General features: G+C 45.5%; 1 protein-coding gene across 1 annotated transcript in view; it reads right to left on the minus strand.

Annotated features, from left to right (window-relative positions):
* The window catches only part of Eef2k (eukaryotic elongation factor 2 kinase), a 60,612-nt gene that overhangs the window by 29,920 nt on the left and 4,008 nt on the right, over positions 1–26,684 (minus strand). The window contains exons 2-5 of the mRNA XM_047533288.1: positions 18,393–18,714; positions 4,683–4,783; positions 2,306–2,366; positions 422–459 (exon numbers count right to left, since the gene is read on the minus strand). Coding sequence (XP_047389244.1) covers positions 422–459; positions 2,306–2,366; positions 4,683–4,783; positions 18,393–18,638 — 446 coding nt within the window. The 5' untranslated portion in view covers positions 18,639–18,714. The remainder of the gene's footprint in view (positions 1–421; positions 460–2,305; positions 2,367–4,682; positions 4,784–18,392; positions 18,715–26,684) is intronic.

Below are 26,684 nucleotides of genomic sequence, written 5' to 3' on the forward strand. Positions count from 1 at the left end.
CTGGGAAGCCCTCGACCTTCAAACACCAGCGCAGAGATCAGTGGGACAGTCCCTGCCCGCCATCAGGTCCAAGGTGTGGGAACCTGGGCACTTTTTTTTTTTTTGTATGGGAATTGAACCTAGGGGCATTTAACCGCTGAGCTACACCCCCAGGCCTTTTTTTTTTTTTAATTTTGAGACAGGGTGTCGCTAAGTTGCTCAAGGTCTTGCTAAGTTGCTGAGTGGTCTTGAACTTGCAATCCTCCTGTCTCCATCTCCCTGGTCGCTGGGATTACAGGCAGGTGACACCAGGCAGAACTTGGGCTTTAAAAAGGCAGAGTACACTGTCCCCAGTCCTTTGCTGAAAATGTCCCAATTTCCTAGCTCTTAGGAGCCTGGCTGAGTCTGGGCAGAACCCCACATGCCAGGCTGAGTCACTTACGTCCTGAAGCACTCCCTCATTGCTCCACGGCCGAAAGGCTGAAAGACAACACACAGAGAGTTATCAGCCCCCATGTCCCACCCAGAAGCAAGTCTGAGATGAGAGATGTTGCCGCCCACCCGGCAGATGCCCTGAACCTCATCTCAATCCTGATATCCTTAAGCCCTCCCTCCTGCACCCCAGCACCAAAGCCTGATAGGCCTTCCAGCCTGAAGGCTGCGGAGACAAGGAGGAGGCCCATGTGTTCACCTGACCATGGTACACTATTAGGAGGTGGGGCCTAGGAGAAGAAGTTACGTCACTGCGGGGTGTACCCTGGAAAGGGATAGTTGAACCCCAGTCCCTCTTCTTTCTCTTTCTAATTCCTGGCTACCAAGAGGTGAACAGATCTCCACCACCAAGTGCTCCTGCCATGATGTACTACACTGCCACAGGCACAAAGAAACAGGGCCAAGTGACATGAAACGAAACCTCTGAAACCAGGAGTCAAAACACACCTTTTCTCTTTTAAGTTGATTATCTCGGGTATTTTTTCACAGAGACAGAAATCTAATTAACACACTTTTTCAAAAAGAAATGGGAGGCTAGAGTTGTAGCTCACTGGTAGAGCGCTTGCCTAGCATGTGTGAGGCACTGGATTTGATCCTCAGCACCACATAAAAATAAAGTTATTGTGTCCACCTATAACTAAAAAACAAAAAACAAAAACAAAAAAACAGAAGAAGAAAAAAAAAAAAAAAAAGAAATGAACCCCCCACCCTGCAAAAAAAAAGAAATGGAAACAATGTGAATGTCATCAACAATACACTGGATAAATCAACTAGGTCTGTTCATTTGGTGAAATATTATACAGCAGTGAGAATGAATGCAAAATGTTGAGTACAAGAAGCCACACTCAAAAGAACCCAGGCTGTGTGGCTCCATTGGTAAAAATTGGCAAAATGGGGCTGAAGATGTAGCTCAGTGGTAGAGTGCTTGCCTAGCATGTGCAAAGCACTGGGTTCCATCCCCAGCACTGGAAAAAAAAAATTATTATTATTTTGACAAAACTAACTTAGGGTGATAGAAATCAAGGTAATGCTTATACTTGGGGAGAGGCAACGGCATGAGATGGGCTTCTTGGGGCACTGGTTATGTTCTGTTTCTTGATCTGTGTGTCCACTTGGTGAAAACTTGTCAAGCTGTAAGCTTTTCTTTTTGGTGCTGGGGACTGAACCAGAGCCTCATGCATGTTAAGCAGGTGCTCCGCCATGAGCTATGCCCCCAGCCAAGCCGTGCACGTGACACAAGAAGTTTCCCGAGACAACCCTTACCTCACTAAGCAGCAAGGACCCCATTTTCTACTATTTAAAAGCCTGGTTGCAACCCTCTGAATTCATTCGATAGCTGAGTTATAGGTAGTGACCTCCCATTTTTAAGAACTGATAAACTTACTTACAGCTAACTGCTTTTCAACAAAAGTGCAGAGAACAGTCTTTTGATAGATGGTATCTTAGGATATGAAAGGTACAATATAGACCAATCTACAGGGACAGAGGGTAGATTCGTGGTGGCCGGGGTGGGAGGAGTCGAGGGAATGGCTGATAGGTACGGGATATTGTTTGGGGGAAGGTGGAAATGTTCTGGAATTAATAATGGTGAGAGCTGCACAACTCTGTAAATACACTAAAAACAACCGAACCATATACTTTAAAGGGGCAAACTGCTGGCACATGAATGATAACTCAACAAAGCCATAATTTAAAAGACACAACACTATAGAAGGAATTCCCAGGGTTCAAAAAATCGAATGAAGTGGGTATGGAGGGGAGGGTGCAGGGTTGAAGTTGGCAGGAGAAAGTCCCCACTCAGCCCAGTCCCCTTGGGCCTCCGGCCCCAGCTCACCTGAGATGCCATCTTGATCAGAACATCATCTTGCAGCCACTCCTCGGTGACAGCGTTGTACCTGTAGAGACCAGCGCCCATCCCAGAAGGCAGCATCAAAACCCGATCCTGTCTCTAACCGGCTACAGGCAAAAGACCCTCTGGGCTCCCCACGGCCTTCTCCCTCCCTTGGCCCACAGGCCCTGCTGACCTCCTGGTCCTCCCTCATGGGCCTGGTGCGTGGATATTAAATGTCTGTCTGATGAGTAACCCAATACAGAAATATCCTTATTATAACTGGCCTATGTAACAGACAGAACTTCCCTGGGGAAGGCATCTGTACTCTCCATCTTACCAAGCCCCTGGGCCAGGTCCAGCCTGGTAGGTGGGAATATTTCCCAAGAACTAGGGTCTATTCAGGTAGGGGAAGGGGACAGTCCTATCTGAGTCCAGCCAGGAAAGGGGCTGCTGGGTACAGTACACACTTAAGGTAGAGAGAGAGAGAGAGAGAGAGATGGAGAAGGTTCTGGAACATTCTGTTTCTCCCCTCCCAGGAATCCTCTTTCCCAGAGTACATCTAGCCCTGGGCCTGACCAGGCCCCAAACAGGTTTGACTGGTGGGAAGCTCCTCAGCTCGGTGGATCACTATCATCTAACACTCTCTCCTGTGCCAGGGTGTTCTGAGTTCTGCTTGAGGCCTCTCTTGGCTTCTCTTGGCCAAGCTCAGGCAGACTCCAGAACACTCCCGGCCCCGGTCAGAACAGGTTTCTCAGAGCCTGAAATCTCTGCAAGGAAAGACAAGCAGAGACCTGGTAGGGTCTCTGCCCCAGGCCCAGGGAGGAGGGCTCTTTGCAGCTGCTTACAACCAGCCTCTGGAAATACAGTGCTCAATAAATAATAGCAGTGATTGTTTTTATTACTAGATAGAGATGAAGGTAATGAAAATAATCCTCCCTTGCCTGCAAACCGAGAAGGACCCAGGGACTAGGGCAGGGGAAGAATGTGACCTGGTAAAGGTTTTACTGACTCACAGTCACTAACATCAGAAAGGCCAGAGTGCTCCAAGTTCCCTGAGCTCACATGATCCACTTCCCTCAACCTTCACAGTAACACTGAGACTGCTGGTTATTACACCCATTTTCCAGATGGAGACACTGAGACTAGGAGAGGCAAAGTAACCTGCCTTAGATTCTAGGATTCAAACGCAGGTTGGTTTAAGTAAGAACCTTGTTCTCAACAGGTCTGGGTACAACCCACATGGACAGGAAGTCTGTTCCAATAAAGAACCAGTTTGCACCAGAGTCCATGAAAGCCCAGGAACAGAGGAGGAAGCCTCTAATTTAGAAATCTCAGGAGATTCTAGGCATGGCCTCTTATCTCCCACAGCCAGGGCAAAGGAAGTCGGCTACTTTAATTAGGAAATAAACATTTTGGCATGTTTCCAGATCACAGCTGAGCTTGAGGACACAGCCAGTCCAGCACATGTCCAGCTTTCCCAGGCTGGTGACCCCCAGGGCCTTTCTGGTGGACATTAGGTCTGTGTGTCATCAGCCAGCTACCACTGTGCTCTCGGAGGTGTTAAGGGTCAGTGCCTGTACCTTGCCCTGCTAGTCTGGCCAGCACAGACCCCACAAGGAGATGGGCCTCCAGTGGTGGAAGCAGGGTTCATGAGGGAGGAGACGAGTACTGCAGGAAGGGGGAGGGGGCAGTGACACTTTTCAACACTTGGTAGCTAGGTGGCACCTTGTCACTAGATCTGGCTATTGAGATGCATGGGAAATGGAGGCCACTTCCTGGGTCAAGGCAGGCTTTGAAAAGCTGCAGTGCTTCCTCAATGCTATCCTTCCCTTTGGTGCAGTTGTGGGGTCACATGTGGAGATGACGAAGCCACAAGGTGGAAGTAACCTGGACCCCCAAGTTGTCCCCAAGAGCGCTCAACTTTTGCTCACTTCGAACATGTAAGAAATACACTTTATTGCATGAAGCCCCTGGGCTATTTGTTACTGCAGCATAGCTCAGTCTCACCTGCCTAATACATACCCTATGGGACTGTTAGAAGGACTCAGGGGACTCAGGTCCTTGCAGCATACACAGGTGCTCACACATTGTCTGCAGTTATTACAAGTTGAGTACCGCTTATCCAAAATGCATGGAACCAGAAACATTCCAGATTTCGGATTTGTTTGGATTTTGGAATATTTGCATAGACTTGACTGGTTGAGCAATCCCAATTCAATATTCCAAAATGCTCCAAAGCTTGAAACTTGGGCTTCCAGATTGGGGGTGCTTGATCTGTGTTACTCCCTTCTCTTTGCATCCGGGGGTACTTGGGCCTCCCTGTCAGTGAACAGGCCCCTGGCTCCCAGGACTCCCCAAAGCCCCCAGGTGAGCTGCTGACCTGTGCCGAGTAGCATGTTCAGTGGCGATGTCCTCGAGGTGGAACTCAGCCCAGGGGTCAGGCATGTGCTTGGCCTTCTCGATTGCATGCTTCCAGGCTTCCTGCAGAAGGCAAAAGGGAACACCAGGCTCAGGCCAGGGGCAGCCCAGCCTCCTCATGCCCTGCCATTTCCCCTGGGCAGGAGCAGTCCCCAAGAGACTCTATTTGTTCTCGTGGGCACAATGTTCTTATGGAAAGAGGGACACATCTTAATTACACACTTTTTCACTTATAGCCAAAAAGTTGAGAAGGAAAATAAGGTACCAGGCTGGGGGGTGCAGCTCAGTGGCAGAGCGCTCGCCTAGCATGCGTGAGACCCTGGGTTTGTCCCCAGCAACGAAGGGAAAGAAAGAAAGAAAAGAAGATACCATGTGTTATGGTGTGGAGGTGAGGAGTCCCCCAAAAGCTCAGGTATGAGACAGTGTAAGAAGGTTCAGAGGAAAAGTGATCGGGTTTTGAGAGTCTTAACCTAATCAGTGAATGGATCCCAGATGGGATTAACTGAGTGGTAACTGGAGGCAGGTAGGATATGACTGGAGGAAGTGGTTAATTGAGGGCATGGCTTTGGGGTATGTATTTGTTATCTGCCAAGTGGGGTCTCTCTCTGCTTCCCGATCACCACATGAGCTGCTTCCCTCTGCCACACTGTTCCACCACGTTCTGCCTCACCTTGATCCCCAAGGAATAGAGTCAGCCTTGGACTAAGACCTCTGAAACCCTGAGCCCTCAAATAAACTTTCCCTCCTCTACAGTTGTGCTGGTTAGATCATTTAGTCACAGCAACAAAACAGCTGAATAAAACACCATGCCACATTAAGATGAAGCCAAAAATGCCCTCACCAGGTTCTGGTGCCTTGCTCTTGGACATGTCAGCCTCCAGAACAGTAAGGCAAATAAACTTCTTTATAAATTACTTGGCCTCAGTTATTTTGTTATAGCAACAGAAAACAGGTGAAGGCTTGGTATGATCCCATTTTTTGTTTGAAAAAGCTCATTTTTATCTGGGAAGGTGGGGGTTTAGCTTGGTGGAAGAGCATGTCCTCATCAAGAGCAAAGACCAGGGTTTAACCCATAGCACCAAAAAAACTAACACAAAATGTCCATTGCATTGCTTTTGTGATACTAAGGTAGAATCCTTCCTGTCCGAAATCAACTCCAGCACCCATGGTGGATAGCAACCCTCTTCTGCTCTCTTCCTGAAGAACCTAAATCTCTACCCTTTGGTCTCTTCAGAATCAGTGAGACCAAAACTCCTTTCTAGGCCAGAGGTTGTCATGGTGAGGGGACTAGATGGTGGACCGGACATTGTTTTGGCATGGTGGGCCCACAGCAACTCCAAGGTGGGAGGGAATGTAGGGAATAGCAGTCCTAGGCCTCCCCATGTCCCCACTAACATCCCTCAGCAACCCTGGCCAGCCTCTGCAGGGGCCTGGCTTCCCAGAGACTCCAGCCCAAACAGGGCTGCACCATGCCCATCCGACCCCATGAGCCTGGGACCTCACCGGGACCCTTCTCAAAATAAAAGCCATCAGGCAGAGAAGCTGGACCTGCAGTGTCACATGCACACACACAGAGCTTGCTGGAGCTTTGTAATCTTTGCAAAATCCCCAAAATAAAGGGCATGTTTTTTTCTTTACAATACAGAAGCAAATTTAGATTTAGTGAAACACGTGAAAAATATAGAAGGTAAAGAAAAAATCAAACCTATAGTACTCCATCCACTCAGAACAACTGTGGACCCTGCTGGAATGAGTTTTTCTCCAGGTTTTTTGGAATTTGTTTGTTTTGGTGCTGGGGATTGAACCCGGGGGTGCTTTACCACTGAGCCACATCCCCAGCCCTTCTAATTCTTTATTCTGAGACAGGGTCTCACAAATTGCTGCGGTTGGTCTCGGAATTTGGCAATCCTCCTGCCTCGGCCTCTGGACTGGCAGGGATTACAGGCGTGTGACACCGTGCATTCTTGTCTTTTTCAGGAAGACAAATCAGTGATCTGATTCTCCTGATTCCAAAAAGATGGTTTGCTTTGAGTGAAAACTGCAAGCACAATGGAACTCTGAACTAGAAAGTGGAAGTCCTCCCTAACCACACCCCCTTCCTTTCAAAACCACAGCTGACGGCTGATGTAGCTACTCTGCAAGTTTTTCCTTTGCCTTGTCAAGGGAAACCTGTATTTAGGAGCCATGGGGTGGCACCTCACCTTCATTCTGCATCTTACTTCCCCTTCCCCCCACATCACGTGGGATCCTGGATGGCTTTCCACGTCGGGTGCACAGACTGCCCGGTTGACCTCTTTCCTTTCCAGGACTGTAGGATATATAATTATATACATGTACCCTAGGGAATCTGTCTAACCTCCAGTGGATGGATACTTGGATTCTCTCCAAGACGTCCTAGTACAAATAGTGCCTAAGTGAACATTCTTGTCTGCACGTTTGTGCAAGATCTCAGTGTAGGACCTTTTTTTTTTTTTTTTTTTTTTGCGGTACTGGGGATCGAACTCAGGGCCTTGTGCTTATGAGGCAAGCACTCTACCAGCTGAGCTATCTCCCCAGCCCTTTTTTTTTTTTTTTTTTAATGCGACTGCTGTATCACATTTAAAATCTGGGAGTTGCAAGGTATATATAACTCAGTGGTACAGCACGTATGAGGCCCTGGGTTAAATTCTCAGAACTTTATATACATACATATATATGTATGTATATATATGTATGTATATAAAGGCTGAGGCAGGAGGATCAAAGCCACAGCAACTTAGCGAGGCCCTAAGCAATTCAGCAAGACCCTGTCTCTAAATAAAATACAAAAAAGGGCTGGGGATGTGGCTTAGTGATTGAGTGCCCCTGGCTTCAATCCCCAGTACCGGAAAAAAAAAAAAAAAAATACACTCCATGAAAAGTTGCTTCAGTTTTTAAACATGAATATTATATCAAGCAATTCTAAAATTGACAAATCAGTTTACAGCCTGTTTTAAGAGCAGTATAATAATCCACCAAGTTTATTGTTATTGACTTAACTACTCTCCTCCCCTGTTCTCCGTCGTTAGACTTGGAACTTGTTACTGATTTTTCCCTGTTATAAATGACCCACAGCAGACGATTTGACATCTTAAAATATTTCCTGAATTTCAAACCCTATACTTTAAAAAGGAACCGCAGGGCTGGGGATGTGGCTCAGTGGTAGGACACTTGCCTGGCATGGGCAAGTCTTGGATTCAATCCCAGCACTGCAAAAATAAAAATAAAAAAGTGCCACAGTCACCTCTCATCTTCCAGCTGCTCAAAAAGGCAGGGACAGCCTTTGACCCCTGCCGGTGAACCTGAGAAGTCAGGGGGACATCCTTCTCAGTCTCTCTATCCAGATATCCTGGTCTCTGCCAGAGACACAGGGCTCTCTGGGCCTCAAACGGTGACTCCAACACTCCCTAATCCACCAGCCACAGGGCTCTCCCAGTCGACGAGGATCATCGCCAAAAATCACCTGGATGGATGCCAGGGCACCAACCAAGAAACCAGTCAAGGGAGAAAGAATTTCACAATTAGAGGGTGTGGTATTTCACAGAGTCAAAATCACCTTGTTTCCAAACCCAGAAAAAAAAAAAAATCATGCCATTGGCAATGCGTGCATTTAATGCAATGGCCTTTTCTTTTTTTTTTTTTTGAACACAATATAAAAGTCTTGTACTAACATCCGGGCCCCTTGAGTCTGGGGTCACCGCCACAGACCAGCTGAGGGGAACCTCTACACCCTTGTTTCCAGAGGAGGAAGAAGCAGGTGTTGGCTACTGGTGGCCAAGACTAGTCCCTGCAGCTGGGGAAGGCGAGCTCCCCCGAGAAACGGGCTCCCTGAGGTGGCAATGCTCATTAGAGGCGACCCGCCTGAGCTGAATGTCTAACGTCTGCCCTCAGGTCAGGAAAACTATGGGGATAGCAAACTATCGGGATATTCTCAGACGCCTCAAGGGGAGCGGAAGAGGAACTGGCACCTTTAAGAGCCATCTGGCAATGGCTGTGGACCTTCTCTTGTAGTAACCTGTGGCCAGTCATTTCCATCACCTACCCACGTGTGCCCAGATCAGTGGGTCAATGGCTGTCGATGCTCTGATAGTGAAGTGCCAAGCACCTGCCCATCCATCGCATGGTGGTTACTTTCCCAAGCAGCCACTAAAACAAATGATCAAGGTGCCAACCTGGGTGATTCCTAAGACTATGGCTGAAAAAAACAAGTTGCAGAAAAATACAAACACGATCACACCATTTTCTGGTGAAGGAAACCGACAAGGTCAATTGTAAGGATTTTCTAAGGTTGTGTGTATCTAGGTGAATCTATATTTTTATGTAAATGAATTTAAAAAGGTGCTAAAAAGATTTACACCAGAGTGACATAAAGGTTATCTCTGAATATAGAAGAGGATAAGAGGTCAATCTAGGAAACTGGCTTTACCCTTACCATGAGAAAGGTATTGCATGTGTAGATCAAAGTTAATAAACAACAAAAATCACTGCATTAGATGATTTCTTTCTTTCTTTCTTTCTTTTTTTTTTTTTTTGGGTGCTGGGGATGGAACCCAGGGCTAGGCAAGCGCTCTACCACTGAGCTACATCCCCAGCAGTTAATGATTCCTAAATATGCTCTAGTTCTAAAGATTCCAGAACTGTTGAGTGGCTAATTAATCTCACACAGAACAGGGGGCTGAGGGTGTTTCATAAGAAGTAAAACACAACCCTGGAGGTAGAACAGAAAGGCTCTGGTTCTTCGAAGCCTGAGGATACAAAAGAAAAAAGAAAAATTTAATACTAATACCAACACCAGTATATTTCGTGGAGGATGCTGGGAGTGAGGCCAGGTGAGCAGATAAGACGTTTGCAGCTTCTTTGGCCCCTGGGATGGTATTGTTGCTTTGCCATTTTGTGTTCCTACTGTTATCAGTATGATGAGGCCAGAAATGCCCTCACCAGTTCTGGTGCCTTGCTCTTGGACTTGCCAGCCACTGGCACAGCAATCAAGGCCTCTGGGTCTTCAGCCTCCGGTGGCTCACTGAGGCCTCCTTGAAATACCAGCTGGGACTTTCACGAGTGGAGCTTTTGACCCATCAGTACTTCTGTAGACTCTCAGAAATACAGTTCTGAGTCAGCCTGACTCCTCTTCCTTCTTGGAGGACAGAAATAGACTTGCACCAAACTTAACAAGAAAATAAGAGAAGCAGGAAGGAGTGAGGAACCACGGCCAAGTCCCGGGTGGGAGGAGGCTGTGTGGCTACCTCATGCCGTGCCACGTGGACTCGGGATTTGTCCAAATGTCAGTGCAGCCCAGCAATGCATGTAGCAACAACCACAAACAAAACGAAAAAGAAAATAAGGACACAGTCCAAGTAGACCACAAGAGGTAAATTCTTAAAGAAACCATGATAAAATAATTTATGACTTGGGGATTTTGCATCATGAAAGGTTAGATAGTTCTTGCTAACTCCAGATTTGTAAGGAAAAAATGTGCAAGTTTTCTTCTTATTATTTAATGGTTGTGTTATTTAAAAAATATCTTTGGTACATATAGACTGTATCAAGGAATATGAGATAAGGCAGGGATATTACTTTACTTATCCCTATAATATTTATTGACTACTTCTTTCTCCCAGTAATTTGAGATGATGTCCTTTTTATACATTCAATTTCTATATGTATCTGAGTGTACTTACTTCTGGACATTCTATTTTGCTAACAGATCAGTATGATACTCTTAAATTATTTAGGCTTTTAAAAAAGTCTTAATGTGTTTTAGTGCTGGTCCCACTTCTATGTTTATTTTTTTCACTAAATTTAGCATCAGGTGATATAGCTTAAAACTGTTTTCATTGAGATTTTGTTAAATTTACAAATTAATTTGCACAATAATATGGTTCTTCTATTTGTAGAAAGGCTATCTTTTTTGGTTTCAGTGGTATTTTAATTTTAATTTTTAGTAGGTCTCATTTTTGTTGACAAACATATTAATATATTTTTTGTTACTGTTATATACGAAATCTTTTTTTCCATTAAATCTTCCAAAAGATCATTTGAATATAGGTAAACTACTGATTTTTGTATGTTGATTTTGTACTTGGTAATCTAATTGAACTATCTTCCTGTTTGTAGTAACTGTTAATAAACTATCTTGAATCTAAAAATAGAAACATAAAACAGCTGAATAAAAAAATAACTATTATAAAAAATATTATTAAAAAAAAAGAAACTATGATATATTCATGAAAGGGACTGTCATGGAACCATCAAAAAACATGGAGCACAGTGGCACACATCTGTAATCCCAGTCACTCAGGACACTGAGGCAGGAGGATTGCAAGTTTGAGGTCAGCCTCAGCAATTTAGTACAGTTAGCTGAGTGGAATAGTAGAGTGCCCCTGGGATCAATCCCTAGTACCATGCTTACACACAAAAAAGAAATACTTAAAAAAAAATCCATATTTACTGATGCAGAAGTTATAATGATCTATTATTGGCTAACAAAAAAACGGTTACTGGAAAGCATATCTAACCATGATCCTACAATAGTAATAAAAAGTCAGATTTATTTATTTCTTTTCTGCATGCATTGAAATATAGAAAAGTCTGAAATACTAACCCTTAACGGCAATTATAGCTGCACTTTCATTGTTTTTTGTAAGGAACATGGAGCATGTCTATAATCAATACAGGAAATCACTGTAAAAGAAACAAACCCAAAAAATCCTAAAGAAAACTCTCTGTTGCAAAAAGTAGCTGCAGCTGATTTCCCCCAACCAGCTGAATTCTGAGCCCTGGCTAGAGAGGAAGGGAAAGATAGAAATAATAATAATCAAAGCAACATTCCCTAGTCAAAGCCCTTGCCTCTTGGAAGCACTTGTCCAACAGCATCCTGCCCACGCCCGAGGAGCAGGCAGAACTGTTCCCTGGTCTGTGGACAGGACTCGGTGAGCAAAGGAGGTTTCTTGCCAAAGACCAACACCCAGGCAATGGCAGATCCAGGACTCAGACCCAAACCTGCCAACGCCCCGGTTGCTGCTCTTTTGTAAAAAGCCTAAGGGATCAGAACACATCTCCATGTGACCTAGCAATTCCACTCCTCAAGAGAATCTACCCAAGTATCTACCCAAGAGAAATGACTAGTGACTTGCCCATAAACAGCAGCATCATTCATAATACTGAATAAAAAGGTCCATTGTGGATGGATTTTTTTTTTTTTTTTTTTTTTTGGTGGTGCTGGGGATTGAACCCAGGGTCTTGTGCACGCGAGGCAAGCACTTTACCAACTGAGCTATATCCCCAGTCCCATGGATGGATTTTTTTAAATGCAGCATATCCATACAATGGAATAACATTCAGAAATAAAAAGGAACAAAGCCCTGGTTTTTCCTTGTTTTAACGTTCTGAAACATTGTGCTATATGAGAGAAGACAGACACAAAAACCACTTATTATATGACTATGTATCCGATATGTCCCGAAAAGGTAAATCCACAGAGTCGGAAAATAGATTGTGGACCTAGGGCCAGGCAGAATGGGGACATTAGAGGGGTAATTACTAAGGGATGGGGTTTCTTCTTGGGTGTTTGGTGATGGGTCATAATTTTATAAGTATACTAAAAGTCATTGAATTGTACATTTTATTTATTTTTTGGTACTGGGGATTGAACCCAGGGGGACTCGACCACTGAGCCACATCCCCAGAGCTTTTTTGTATTTTACTTAGAGACACTGTCTCACTGAGTTGCTTAGTGCCTCGCTTTTGCTGAGCCTGGCTTTGAACTCAAGATCCTCCCGCCTCAGCCTCCCGAGCCGCTGGGATTACAGACGTGTGCCACTGTGCCTGGTTGAACTGTACTTTTCAGATGGGTAAGGTGTGTGGTATGTGAATTACATTTCAATAAGGCTGCTAGAAAACTTTTTAAATAAAATAAAAAGAAGGGGAACCCTTATTAACCCACAGCACATTTGCACAAAGGATTTCAGCATTTTAGCACATGCACATCATTTGGAAAGGTGATTCCCTACAGCTAGGCGCAAGCCTCCGGAGCCTTCTATTCTCCAGACACCAGAGGTCATTGGGTGGCTTCCTGCACTATGCCAGCATTACTCTTTATTTATTTATTTTTTTTTTTATCTGGGACCCAGGATGCCTAGGTTTAACTTCCCAACTCTGAATTTCCAGAGCACAAAAAGGGTTGACGGTCTCTGGGTTAGTTCTGTGGTCACTGGGCATAGCTGAAGCCCAAGGCTGCCAGGGCAGGGCCTCCTGGGGCTCTGTGGCAGGGTCTCCTCTCTGCCCAGTGAGTCATCAGAGGCTAGTTCCTGGGCTCATTCCAGGGTGATCACTGTTCCTGGCCAGACTGTTAGAGCCACCCACCCCGGGTTACAGGCGTGAGTGCAATCGCAATCGCAGTTGGCCAGCAAGGGCGTGGGGAGCAGGTGCCCATGTACGGAGAACACTTATGCTGGTACAACCTCTGTGAAAGGCAAGCAGCGGTGCCCGGCTGAGTTTAATCCCACAAACGTTTTGGCCTGGCCACTTGACTCACGGGGAGTTCTCTGGCCAGTGCACCCCTGCCTGGGACCAACGAAGCACGGTTTTCCCATGAAATGATATTCAGCCACTAAAAACAAAAAGCCCACAAACATGAGGAATCCCTCACACCGAAAAAAAAAAAAAAGAAATACAATAAAACAAAAAACAGAACCACCACAAACACGCAAGCTAGCAAACTGTAGTTGTGAAGAGCATCAACTCCGAAGCAAGACTGCCTGGGTTTAAAAGCGGTCCCACTACTTCCCAGACTCAAGGTCTCAGAGGCTGGGCTCAACTATCTGGCCAAGTGCCAATCATCTCGGGATCTCTGTGCACTTAAAATGAGTTGATAGGAGAAAGGCACGTACAGCAGGCCCACCCGCCGGCTGCATGGGTCAAGCTGGTTCTAGTTCATTTGGCTCCCTCCCAAGGGACAACACGGGAGGAGGATCCCTCCCAAGGGACAACACTGGAAGGCCTCCAGGTTGCAGAACAGGTTTGTAACATCACTGTGAAAAACAGCAAAAGGCAGCCCCATGCTCGTGTATGCAAGGAACCTTCTGGAAGGACACAGCCCAGGGTACAGTGGTGGGAGGCCTATTTTTACACATCCCACTTACACTGTTTGAGTTTGTTTTATCTTGTTCATATATTTCTTACATCTTATAAAATATAAGCATTTTTAAAGTTTGCCTATACATATATATGTATAAGGACATTTGCTATTCATAATAGGGTTAAAAAAAAAAAAAAAACTAAAATGTCCCTTAAGGACCTTGGAGTGCAGCTCAGTGGTATAGCGCTTGCCTAGCATGCACCAGGCCCTAGGTTCCATCCCCAGCACACACGCCAACGAAAGTCCCTCAAGGAGGGCTGAATAAATAAATCCACGTATATCATTTGATGAACTATAGATGCAGTGCACTAAATTTTTTTAAAAAAGAAGTATACTCTACATGTGCTGATGTGGAATGATCCCCAAGATGTTCTGGGAAGAGGAACACCTTTTTTAAATAAAATTTCTCACTGTATTAAAAAAAGTAGAAACACATATATGTTCATTGGCTTATTTTAGAAAATATGGAAATGACAGAAGTAGAAGAGAAGAGTCACTCATGAGCTTCCTCCCAGGTGTGTGTGTGTGTGTGTGTGTGTGTGTGTGTGTGTGTTAGGGAGCTATAATCCCACTCCATACTGTGCTTTTTAAACGTAATTCCAGAACAGAAGCATTTTCCCACGTTAGGATAAACATCCTCTAGTTGGCTGCCCTGTGTTCTATTGAGAGGGCAGCCCATTGATACTCTGCCACATCCCCAGGGAACCTGGGCCTGGTCAAAGACAGAACCTGACCTTTCACAGTACACACCCAGTACCTGCTGGGTGGTGCTTCTTGGAGGAAGGCCAGGAGACCATTTTGGCTAAACAACCCAGGTTACCATGTGGACAGGAATTGTTTTAAAAACACATTAGCTTTGGTGAGTGCCAGAAGGAATGAGGTTTGGAAAACTGAGCTGTTGTCTCTCTCTAAAGTCACCACTAGCAACAGTCACCCAACAGGGCCGGCTCTGGATGAGCTAGAACAGTGAACAATGGACAGCCACATCCGTCCGTCCATAGGTTTATCTTACCAAGCGACCTCTGTACAGGAGCCATGGCAACAGCAGGGCCAGAGGACACATCCCCTCGCCTTCAGGTGGGGGCTGACTCATAAGAAATGACATCAGAGGATGTTGGATGCACCAAGAGATCTGCTAAGAGCCCTGGGGAACACGTGGGAAAGAGCCAGGAAGAGTGAAGATTGACAGGGAGCCAGGCTCAGTGGAGCAGGCCTGTGATCCCAGGGACTCTGGAGCAAGTTCAAGACCAGCCTTGCAACTTATCAAGGCCTTAAGCAATTTAGCAAGACCTTGTCTCAAAATAAAAAATAAACAGGGCTGAGAATGTAGCTGAGTGGTAAAATGCCCCTGGGGTTCATCCCCAGGAGCAAAAGAAAAAAAAAAAGTGCATATATATGCAAAATACTCAAAGTCCCTCTTAATGGCACCTTTCCCACAGAGACAATCACCAGTAAAGGGTGAATGCAAATTCCTCCTCTAAATAAGCGGTTGCTACACAAACACTAATAATATTTTTAATAAAAATAAGATATTATATTTCAATTTGCCTTTGTACTTAACAGCATATTTTTTAAAAAAACAGCTAGGGGCTGAGGCTGTAGCTCAGTGGAAGAGCAAATGCTCAGCATATGTGAGGCCCTGGGTTAATCTCCAGCATCCATAAACATTTTTTTTTTTTAATGTTTAAATAGCTACTATTTTTCGTCTTTATTATAGATCAGCACTGTGCCAAAGGTTTTTCCCATACACAAATGAAAACAAAAATAATTTTTTTTTCTGTTTTTTTAAAATGGTGTCAGGATCAAGCCCAGGGCCTCAGGAGTGCTGGGTAAGCGCTCTACCACTGAGCCACACCCTCAGCCCTGAAATCTGCATAGGTACTGTTTTTAAGTCCAATCGCATCTTTGTTTTAATGTAAATTCAGCATTGGCTAGGAGGACGGCCCCTCCTGATGCACGTTTGAGCTGTCTGGCTATCTGCCCTCCGCCTTTCCCCGGCTCTCCCCGCTGGGCTGGGCTGACGTTCCAAAGCTGCCTTAGAATGGGAAACAGGATAAGCTGCAACCTGCCCTTCAGGGGGCCCCGACCCCAGAGGAGACCCATCAGGCTATTTCTGGAACTGCCTGCCTGACTTAAGCCAGAACTCTGGCCCTAAAAGGAAAAATTTACCCCAGTGTCTCCAAGAACTAAAATTATTAATTTTCTAAAAACAGTCTAATTATGAAGTTATAGGAGAATGGTTTAAGTTGCAAATCCCGAAATGGTAAGAGGCATTTTGCGTGCAGTACTGACAGATACTTACTGTTTGTAAAATTGCATTTTTAATTCCCCCACCAATTATTGCACAATGTCCAATAATGTTTGACTTGCCCCACCTTTATTCCAGCTTTGCCATATATGAACACAAATCCCTAATAAAATAAATATTCTCTTCCTCCGTCCAGAAGAACTCTAAGCAATGGCCTTTTTGACCATAACCAAAGTAAAAACATCTTACACCATGTCCCTGTACCCACATACACACATATGCACCAGTGTACTGTTAAAAATAATAACACAAAATTGGACAAATGTAGAAGATGTAGAGATGGAAATCTGCTTCAGACAACTTTTATCAGCAAACAATTTGGAAAAGGGTAAACTGTGGAAAGATTTTTTTCTTTTTCCTTTTTTTTTTTTTTTTTGCTGGTGCTGGGGATGAAACCCAAGGCCTTGTGCATTCTAGGCAAATGCTCTACCCTTTGTACTTAACAGCATATTTTTTTAAAAAAAGAAAAAAAACAGCTAGGGGCTGAGGCTGTAGCTCAGTGGAAGAGCAAATGCTTAGTATATGTGAGGACCTGGGTTAATCTCCAGTAGCCATAACAATTTTTTTAAATGTTTAAATAGCTGCCATTTTAAGGCCTGAAACCATTAATGTTCACAGTCAAGGATAAATTGTTAGGGCCATATGCTGGAATGTGGGAACAGAAAGATGAATCGCATTTACTAAGCACCTACAGTGCGGCGTATGTTAGGTATTGTTTCAAAAACAATGATTAACAAGACTTTATTCTATTCTTCAGTCAAAACCCCATAGATGGCTGTAAATGTTAAACAAGACCATTTATTTCAATGCTTCTAAGTCATGTTTCGAGGTAGCTTATACTTGTATTTCTAATGGTTTATACTTTTTTTCTTTACTTCAATGCTTGTGCTGGATAAATGGAGAGAGACTCTTAAAATCTGCATAGACAGCTTCTTTGTATGCAACACCTAGTCTGGTGACAGATACATAACAGGCAATCAGTGGATGCAGGTTTAGCCCGGCGCACGCTGCACACCTATAATCCCAGCAGTTTGGGAGGCTGAGGCAGGAGGATTGCAAACTCAAAGCCAGCCTCAGCAACTTAGCAAGGCCCTAAGCAATTTAGCAAGACCCTGTCTCAAGACAAAAAATAAAAAGGGCCGGGGATATGGCTCAGTGGTTAAGCCCCTCTGGATTCAATCCCCAGTACCAGATAGATAGATAGATAGATAGATAGATGACAGTTTAATTACTTGGTGTAAACCAGTGCTTAATCTGGTACCTAACAAATGATTTTCAGTAAAACCGCCTGGTTAATAAATTTTTAAAAAAATTAACAATGGGTACATCTTCAGAGGCTGATCATCAACAACCAACAGACTCTACACTTGTGGGTGTGTAGGGTAGACACCCCGCCCAGCTGTGGCTTCACTGTCTATGGCTTCAGTTACCTGTGATGGCTAGGACAGCACCTAGCCACATGCACAGTACAAAACTGAATTTAGAGAGGGAGAGAGACCACATGCACATAACTTTGATTATACTATATTACTCTACTTGCTCTATTTTATTATTGGTTATTGTTGCTAATCTTTTATACCTAATTTATAAGTTAATCTTTGCCATGGGCACATGTATATGGAAACAAACAGCCTATGTAGGGTTAGGGACCATGTGGTTTCAAGGCATCCTTTGGGAGTCTTGGAACAAACCTTAGAGGATAAGGGTAGACTACTGTATAGACATCAAGAAATAAAATCTTTATACTTAGCAGGGCTAATGCTTCCTATTCTGTTTTGTTTTCCTCCATTTCTTAAAAAAAAAAAATTGGGGATGCTGGACATAAGTAATTGATGCACTCACCAAGTTTATGTGTATGGATGTGCGTATGACTGTGTTCAGGAAATGAGATCTTTACAATGTGCAATGCTTTCTGATATTTTCTATATTTTCTGTTCTAAAAAAAAAAAAAAAAGGTTGGCAAGACTCAAGAGATTTTTATAAATGATTCGTGAGTCCTGAACAGTTATTTTGAAAACTCGGCTCTAAGGTGGTAAAGCTCACTTTAAGTCAACAGAATCTCCCAGCGTAACAGGCAAGTCCTGGGATCCAGAATTCAGACATCAGCTGGGATCTGGAACCTGGGAAGACCCCCAACCAGGGACCTCAACTCCCCACCCCTCATGGCAGGCAAGCTGGGGTTCAGAGGGTGGAAGAGGAGGTTCGCTCACCTTGAAGTGGAAGGAGCTGGCCGGGGAGCCGCCGGAGTCACACTGCTGACCGCGCGTTAGGTCGCTGTAGTAGTTATTAACCTTAGGATGGACATTCTGGTTGGATCCAAGGTCCTCAGTGATGGGGCAGATGAAGTAACCTTCGTCCTCATCGCTGTCCGCTTCAGATTCGCCCTCGTGGCCAGCCCTGGAGGCTCGGCCACCATCAACGCCTTCCAGGCGGAAGATGAGGTCTTCGTCTGCCATGTTCCAGGGGTGCCCGTTTTATCCAAGGGGTGCACGGCACAGCCAGAGTTACTGGGCAAATGCAGTAGCAAAGGTCCTGCAGGGGAAGCAGAGCCTGAGATGGGTGCTGGTGTCCAAGGGCCGAGAGCCCGCCGGGCAGCCCACCCCGCATGCCGCCGGCCACGGCAGAGCCCATACCCTGGGAGCAAAGCTAGAGCTTTATTTTGGGGAGGCAGGTGGCAGCATCCAGGAACACAGAGGAGGTCCAAACCTGTCAGCCCAGTAATTCCTCTTCTAAGAACTCCAGCGCTTGGAAATGGGGGAATGAGAACTGCCTCTTAAGCAACCAGAGTGATTTTTTTAGAACATAAATAAGATCAAGTCCCTCCTCTGATTAACACCCTCCAGCAACTTCTCTTCGAATTCATAAAAAAATCCAATGCCTTATTAAGGCTACAGGGCTGGTTCCCTGGCCCCAGGCCCACTTCTCCTCTGGTCTTGGCTGCGCTCCAGGAACTCGAGTTTCTTTCTGTTCTGTGCACACGTCAAGCACATTCCCACCCCAGGGCCTTTGTACTTGCTGTTCCTTTCCCAGAACAACCCTTCCTATAGAGCGTTCTTTCTCAGCATCAGGATCCCAGCTCAAAAGTCACCTCTGGCCAGACACGGTGGCGCGCACCTGTAATCCCAGCAACTCAGAACGTTGGGACAGGACAGGTTATAAAATTGAGGCCAGTTTTGGCAACTTAGGGAGAACCTGTCTCAAAATGAAAATTTTTTTAAAGGGCTGGAGATGTAGCTTAGTGGTAGAGTGGCCCTGGGTTCAATCCCTAGTACCACCACCAACAAAAAAAAACTTTTTAAAGAAATTGTCTATGAATCTCCAAATCAAAGAACCACTGCCCCAAATGCATATCCCGTTCCACTCCCTGGCATGTCACCCTGTTTTATTTTGTGCACTATGATGATTCCAAGCTGAAGTCATCCTGTTTACTTTTTACTGCCCATATGCCCACAGGTGCCTCAAAAAGAGCCTAGTACAGAGAAGGTACCCAACACACTTCCCTAGAGTGGATGAGCCCCCTAAGAGAGTCCCCCGTAGTAGCAAAAAAGGTTAATGGCTCTGTGTGTCCACGGGGAGCCCTGCTACTGTGTGACCCTTAGAAAGCAAAGGGCAAGCTCCCAGACCCACAGGATGCCAAGACAGGAAGGTCATAGGATAGAACCCTCTCATTTACAGCCGACTAATTTATTTTTGGTGGTACTGGGGATTGAACCCAGGGAACTCTACACTGAGCTACAACCCCAGCTCTTATATTTTATTTTGAGAAGGTATCATTAAGTTGCCCAGGCTGGCCTTGAACTTTCCAGCCTTCCGAGTAGCTGCGATTTGTGCCACCACACCAGGCCAGCTGATTGATTTGCAATAAGGGTGCTAAGATAATTAAATGGGAAAGAAGAATCTTTTCAATACATGGTGCTGGAATAATTGAATATCCATATGCAAAAGAATGCAGTTGAATACCTTCTTTTGATCCATCAAAATGGATCGAAGTCCTAAATGTAAGAGCTAAAACTCTATTATAGGAAAATATAGAAGAACATCTTCATGACCTTGAATTAGGTAGACTCCTTCAATATGATACCAATAGCACTGGTAACAAAAGTGTAGATAAATCAGACATCATCAAAATAAAAAACTTTTGTGTTTCAAAAGACACCATCAAGAAAGTGAGAAGACAGCCCACGGAATGGAAGAATAATTCTGCAAGTCATATATCTGTTAAGGACTATATAAAAGACTCTTACGGAAACAATAAAAAGACAACCTGAATAAAAATAGGCAAAAAGGTTTGAAAAGATATTTCTCTGAGGAGATACACAGATGGCCAATAAGCACATGCATCCAAAGACGCTGGGGATCATTAGCCTCCAGGGAAATGCCAGTGAAAGTCATGCCAACCAAGATGGATATATTTTTTAAATTGGAAAATAACAACGGTTGACAAAGATGTAGAGAAATTGGAACCTGTATATCCGGCTGGTGGGAAGCTGAGTGGTGCCGCTACTTTAGAAAACATGCTGGCAATTTCTCAGAAAGTTAAACACTGAGTTACCATATGGTCCAGCAATCCTACTCCTAGGTAGTACCCAAGAGAAACCAAAACACGCCCACACAAAAGCCTGTGCACAAATGTTCACAGCAGCATTGTTCACAGTCAAAAGGAGAAACAACCCAAACGTTCATCAACAGATGAACAGATAAACAAAACGTGGTATATTTACATAATGGAATGATTTTTTAAAGTGCTTTGACGTGGACAGAACTCCTGTAATCCCAGCGGCTTGGGAGGTTGAGGCAGGAGGATCATGAGTTCAAGGCTAGTCTCAGCAACTTTTGGGGGCCCTAAGCAACTCAGCAAGACCCTGTCTCTAAATAAAATATAAAAGAGGGCTGGGGCTGTGTAGCTCAGTGGTACAGCGCTTGCCTGGCAGGCATGAGAACTGGGTTTGATCCTCAGCACCACATAAAAATAAATAAAATAAAGGTACTGTGTCCATCTAAAAATAAAAATAAGAAGATGATAGAGAGCAGGGATGTGGGTCAGTGGTTAAGTGCCCCTGAGTTCAAGTCCCTGTGCCAAAACCAAAACAAAACATGGACAGAACTTAAAACTATTATGCAAAATGAAAGAAGACAGCCAGTCAGATGACTGCATGATTCCATTTGTACGAAATGCCCAGAGAAGGCAAATCTATAGAAACAGGAAGTAGCTCAGGGGTGACCTGGGCTGGGGTGGAGGGGAGAAGGGAGGCTGGGAAAAAAGGGGGAACGATTTCTAATGGCGATGGGGTTTCTTTTGAGTTGAGGAAAATGTTCTCAAATTGAATGTAGTGCTGGTTGGACGGCTTGAATATACTAAAGACCACTGAATCGTACATTTTAAATGGATGGACTGTAAGGTGCATGACTTATGTCTCCATGAAGTTCAAGAAAAACAGTCAAGAAAATCTCAAACTTAAAAAGCAAGTTGCTAGGCCGAGCACGGTGACACGCGCCTGTCATCCCAGCGACTCCGGAGGCTAAGGCAGGAGGATCATGAGTTCAAGGCCAGCCTCAGCAAAAGCGAGGTGCTAAGCAACTCAGTGAGATCTGGTCTCTAAAGAAAATACAAAATAGGGCTGGGGATGTGGCTCAGTGGAGGAGTGCCCCTGAGTTCAATCCCCAGTACCAAACAAACAAACAAACAAATAATAAAAAGCAAGTTGCAAAACAGCAAATATGTTATAAAAAGGAAAAGAAAAAGGATATTTGGGCATCCATTCAAAATTTCTTGAAGGATCCATAGGAGCTGTACTTGCATTTGGAACGGGCAATTGACCTGGGAGCTGGGAGTCGGGGTGGAGGGAACTTTTTAAAACTTTGTACACTTCACACTGTTTTAACTTTTTACAAAGCTAGATTGCTTTCAACACAAAATAAGACATTAATTAGTTTAAATAAAATTTTTGGGGGCTGGGGTTGTGGCTCAGTGGCACAGCACTTGCCTAGCATGTGTGAGGCACTGGGTTCGATCCTCAGCACCACATAAAAATAAATAAATAAAGGTATTGTGCCCGTATACAACTAAGAAAAAAAAAATGTTTTTTAAATTTTTTTTCAGGAGACAGGCATGGTGGGGCACATCTATAGTTCCAGCTACTGGGGGGCTGAGGCTGGAAGATGGCTTGAGCCCAGGAATCAGGGCCAGCCTGGGAAACACAGCAAGATCCCATCTCTTAAAGAAAAAAAAAAAAAAAGAAAGAAAGAAAAAAGAACTTTTTAGACCAATCCAATAGTTGCAATAATTCTTAAGGGCTGGATCACACAGGCAATCTCCTAGATGCAGTGGTTTAGCCCTTTCCTGACAGCTACTGAAGCAGGAAATATATTTACATTCTAATTCAGTACATGCTCATAAAAAAAAAAAGTAAAAATCAAGGTAACTCCACTTTGCCTTTCTTTTTTTCTTTTCTTTTTTTTTTTTTTTGGTGCTGGGGATTGAACCCAGGGCGTTGTGCCTGCGAGGCAAGCACTCTACCCACTGAGCTACATCCCCAGCCCCCACTTTGCCTTTCTTTATACAACATACTCTTGCTATGTTCTATTCCACCTTTGGCTCTTTTCTTTCTTTTTGTTCTTTTTCCTTAATACACTGCCCAAGTGTTGATTTCTCCACTCCCAGTTTGAAGTCGATGTCAATTGCTGAGTTTGTTTCCTACCCTCTGGGCAAGTCAGAGTCACCAGCCGGAGTCTGCCCCTGGCCTGCTGCTCCCCTGGGCTACACCCAGCCCCGGTGCAGACTCTGTCCTCCTCAGCTCTTGGCCAGAGTCTCTGTTGACCAAGACGGCGTGATGCTTGGAGCTGCCAGCAGGCCCAGCCAGGTCAGTGGCCTCTGGGGACTAGAATGGTACCAGGGGAGGGGCCGGAACCACAGTTTCAGCCTGTAGACCTGAGGCAGTATTGCCCAGTGGTTAGGAGTGCAGATTCAGGAGCCTGGTTGTCGGGGCAACCCTGGGTCCATTGCTGGTGACCTTGCCCATTAATCCCCCTCGCCCACTCTCCCATTCTACGGTGGCAGGAGCTGAGGGGAAAGTGGGGTCACTGTGGCTCCTGAGCTAGCTCACAGGGGCCTTAGGACCAGAACGGCAGCCCCTGACCAAGCCCTGCCATAGACCTAACGTTCTCCTGACCTCAGGAATCGAGGGCAGCTGCAGGGGAACAGCCAGGACCTGCCTGGCACAGGGTCTGCAAATGGCGGGCACTTGGTAGATATTCCAGAACCAGGTGGGGGTCATCTGCCTGTGGCTTCTGAATTGTTATAAACCTGCTCCTACGGCATCTGTGGCAGTGTCGGCCACAAGTGGGGTGGGCTGGATGTGTCACAGGGCCCAGTCTCAACCAGTTGCAGCACTAGGGTGACTGCCCACAGTGACTGGACCAGAGATGGTCATGTGACATCAAACCAATGGGCCCCCGTCCAGGTAAAGCTGGCGGCTTTTGCGTAAGTGACCTGCGCTGGAAGTGAATCGGAGACTGCGGCTGAGCTTACCACGGAATGAAAAGAGGGCAGAACAAGAGGAAAAATGAATAGCGAGGACATCATTTGAGACCCAGAATCCAATGGGATTGAGTGAGACTACCTAGTCCCTCCGGGACTTCTGAATTAAAAGCCTTTTGCGGGGAGATGGGTTTCCTGTCACCTGCAGTATGAAAAGTTCAAAACCCAGCCAAGACTTAGGACTACTTTATTTACATATAATTTTAAAATAATCGTATTAAAGCACATAATTAAAAATAATACCCCTTGCCAGGCACGGTGGCACATATCTATAATCCCAGCGACACGGGAGGCTGAGGCAGGAGGATCACAAGTTCAAAGCCAGCCTTAGCAACTTAATGAGACCCTGTCTCAAAATAAAAACATTTTTTAAAAGGGCTGGGGATGTGGCTCCATGGTTGAGGGCCTCTGGGTTCAAAGCAATAAAAATAAAAATAATACTCCTTTACCAGGTCTAACTGTATGACCACATAAGTTGGGTACTGTTCAACTCCAGTGAACAACCTTTGCAACTGCACATGGGCAGCCCTGCTTCCCAACCTTAGAGGCACCTGTTCTCAGCACTAATCATTAGATACCCTCATACCTCTAAATAATACGTCTTCCCTGCTATTTCCTATTTTATCTATTTTCCTACTTTTTCTGTCATCCCTGATTTCTGGGTGTCATAAATAAGTCTTTAGCCCCTTCCCTTCCTCAGTGTTGGCTCTCCTGGCTCTTTTAGACACCAGGCCAAGAACTCTGTCTGATTCCAACTAGACCCGGCAAAGAGCCCCTCCTGGTTCCGGGTGAGCTCTTCTCACCATGAGAGAGAAGGGAAGACGTGGTTTTGAGCTGCACATGGGTGATAAGAGAGCAGGAGGACCTTGGCTCAACCTCAAAATGATAAAATTTTTACTGAAATGAAACAGACAGATAATTCACGTGAAGAGCGTGCTGCCGGCTCAGTGCCAGCGAGGCACCAGGCCATCTCTCGCATTTGACATTGACAGGAGCTTCCGGCTCCCAGCTCCAGGAGAACTGACTGACTCCCTTTGAAAAGGTCACCCTGGAGAAAGAATCAGTCCTGGGTTGCACCTGGCTTGTTTCAGGACTCTTTCGAACCCTGGCTTGAGTCTTCTGCTCCCTTCAAACAAGAAACACAAACTTGCTGAGCAGGCCTGCAACCCCAGTAACTTGGGAGGCTGAGGCGGGAGGATCACAAGTTGGAGGCCAGCCTCAGCAACTTGGTGAGATGCTATCTTAAAATAATAAAACAAGCTGGGGATGTGGTTCAACAGCAGAGTGCCCCTGGCTTCAGTCCCCAGTGGCAGGAGGAACAAACAAATACAAACCAAAGCCTATTATGGTAACAACCAGCATGTGCCCTGCAGCCACAAGGCCAGGGTTCGAATCCTGGCTCCCCTGTTAGGAGTGGACCCTGGGCAGGCTTCCCCATGTGGGGGCTCAGTCCATGCTAATCAAATGCTTTTCTGCTGTTTTATGTATTTGCCAGAGTGCAGCATAAGGAGACCCTAAGTCAAGCATCGCACTAGGAGTTCATATCAGCATCTCACTAATGTCAGCACCCCAGTATGCAGTAGGTGATCGTAAAAAAACATTTAAACTCTTAACAGTATGCTTTATGTCAGCACAAAAGGACTGGCTCCGGGTGTCCATGCCCATCTGCCTCTTCCTAACAGCTCACCTCTCCTGCCTTCCAGGCCCAAGCCAGTCACCATGGGTGACCTAACTGGCCCCCTGGCGCTTGCATACACAGGTCCCTCTGCCCTCTTCCCACTCCAGGGCAGATCTGGTTCTTGTTCCCTCCAAGATGCCGCTCAAATTTTGACCTCCTCCAGAAAGCCTCCCCTGCTCATGTCCTCGTGCATAAAACAGCAGCCTGTAAAGACCACCCACCCCAGCGGGTGCTCGGGGGACTCAGGAGATGAGGCCAGAGGTGCCCGGCACAGAGCTGGCATGCAGCAGCCCTGGCTGTGTCATGCCCTGGGCACCCCCACCCCCTAAGCCACTTCCTTCCTCCCCATTTCCATCATACCCAGAGGCCAAACCGTCTATGTGGCAGACAGAATAATGGGTCCCCAAGGATGCCTACATCCCAATCCTTGGAAACCGTGAATACGTGACCTTATATGGCAAAAGGGACTTTGTAGCAGTGATTACATGAAGAGTCTCGAGGTGGGAGATTGTTCTGGATTCTCTGGCATCACATCCCCAGGGTCAGTACGAAAAGCAGGCAGGAGGGTCAGAGAAGGAAGAATGTGACGAGGGAAGCAGAGGCTGTAGACAGCGAGAAAGATCTAGGGCTAGGAAAGTGGTACAGCGGTTGCCTAGCGGGCTCCAGGGCCTGGGTCCATCACCAGCACAAATAGGGAGAGAGAAGGATCTGAAGATGCTGTGTTGCTGGGTTTGGAGAAGGAAGAAGGGGACGCAAAGGAAAACAAAAATCAAGTGGCCTCCGGAAGTTGGAAAAGACAAGGAAAGAGCGCCTCCCCTAGAACTTCCAGAGGAACTAAGCCCCCTGACCTCTTGACTTCAGAACTTCTGCCCCCCAAATTGCAAGAGAATAACTTTGCATTGTTTTAACCCATTAAGTTTTTCATCACTTGTTACAGCAGCAAAAAGAAACTAATACAGTCTAGAAAGATGACTCTCAACCTGAGGCACTTTCCCTCCTCAGGGGACACTTGACAATGTTGGAGCCTGTTTGTTGTAAGTCTGAGGAACAGACTTAACAACATCCTATGACACACAAGGACAGATCCCTACAATGAAGAATTATCTGATCAAAATGTCAACACTGCTGAGGCAGATAAACCTAGCTCTAAGTTCTGATGGAGTTTTAAGGGGCCTTCCACAACCCTCCCTCCTCCTCTCCTCTTTGAAAACAAATCTTGGCAGGGTTGTAGAGGTACATGTCTGTAATCTCAGCAACTGGGAAGCCTGAGGCAGGAGAATATCAAGT

Source organism: Sciurus carolinensis, chromosome 18 (genome assembly GCF_902686445.1).
Source record: "Sciurus carolinensis chromosome 18, mSciCar1.2, whole genome shotgun sequence".
Taxonomy (NCBI): Eukaryota; Metazoa; Chordata; class Mammalia; order Rodentia; family Sciuridae; genus Sciurus; species Sciurus carolinensis.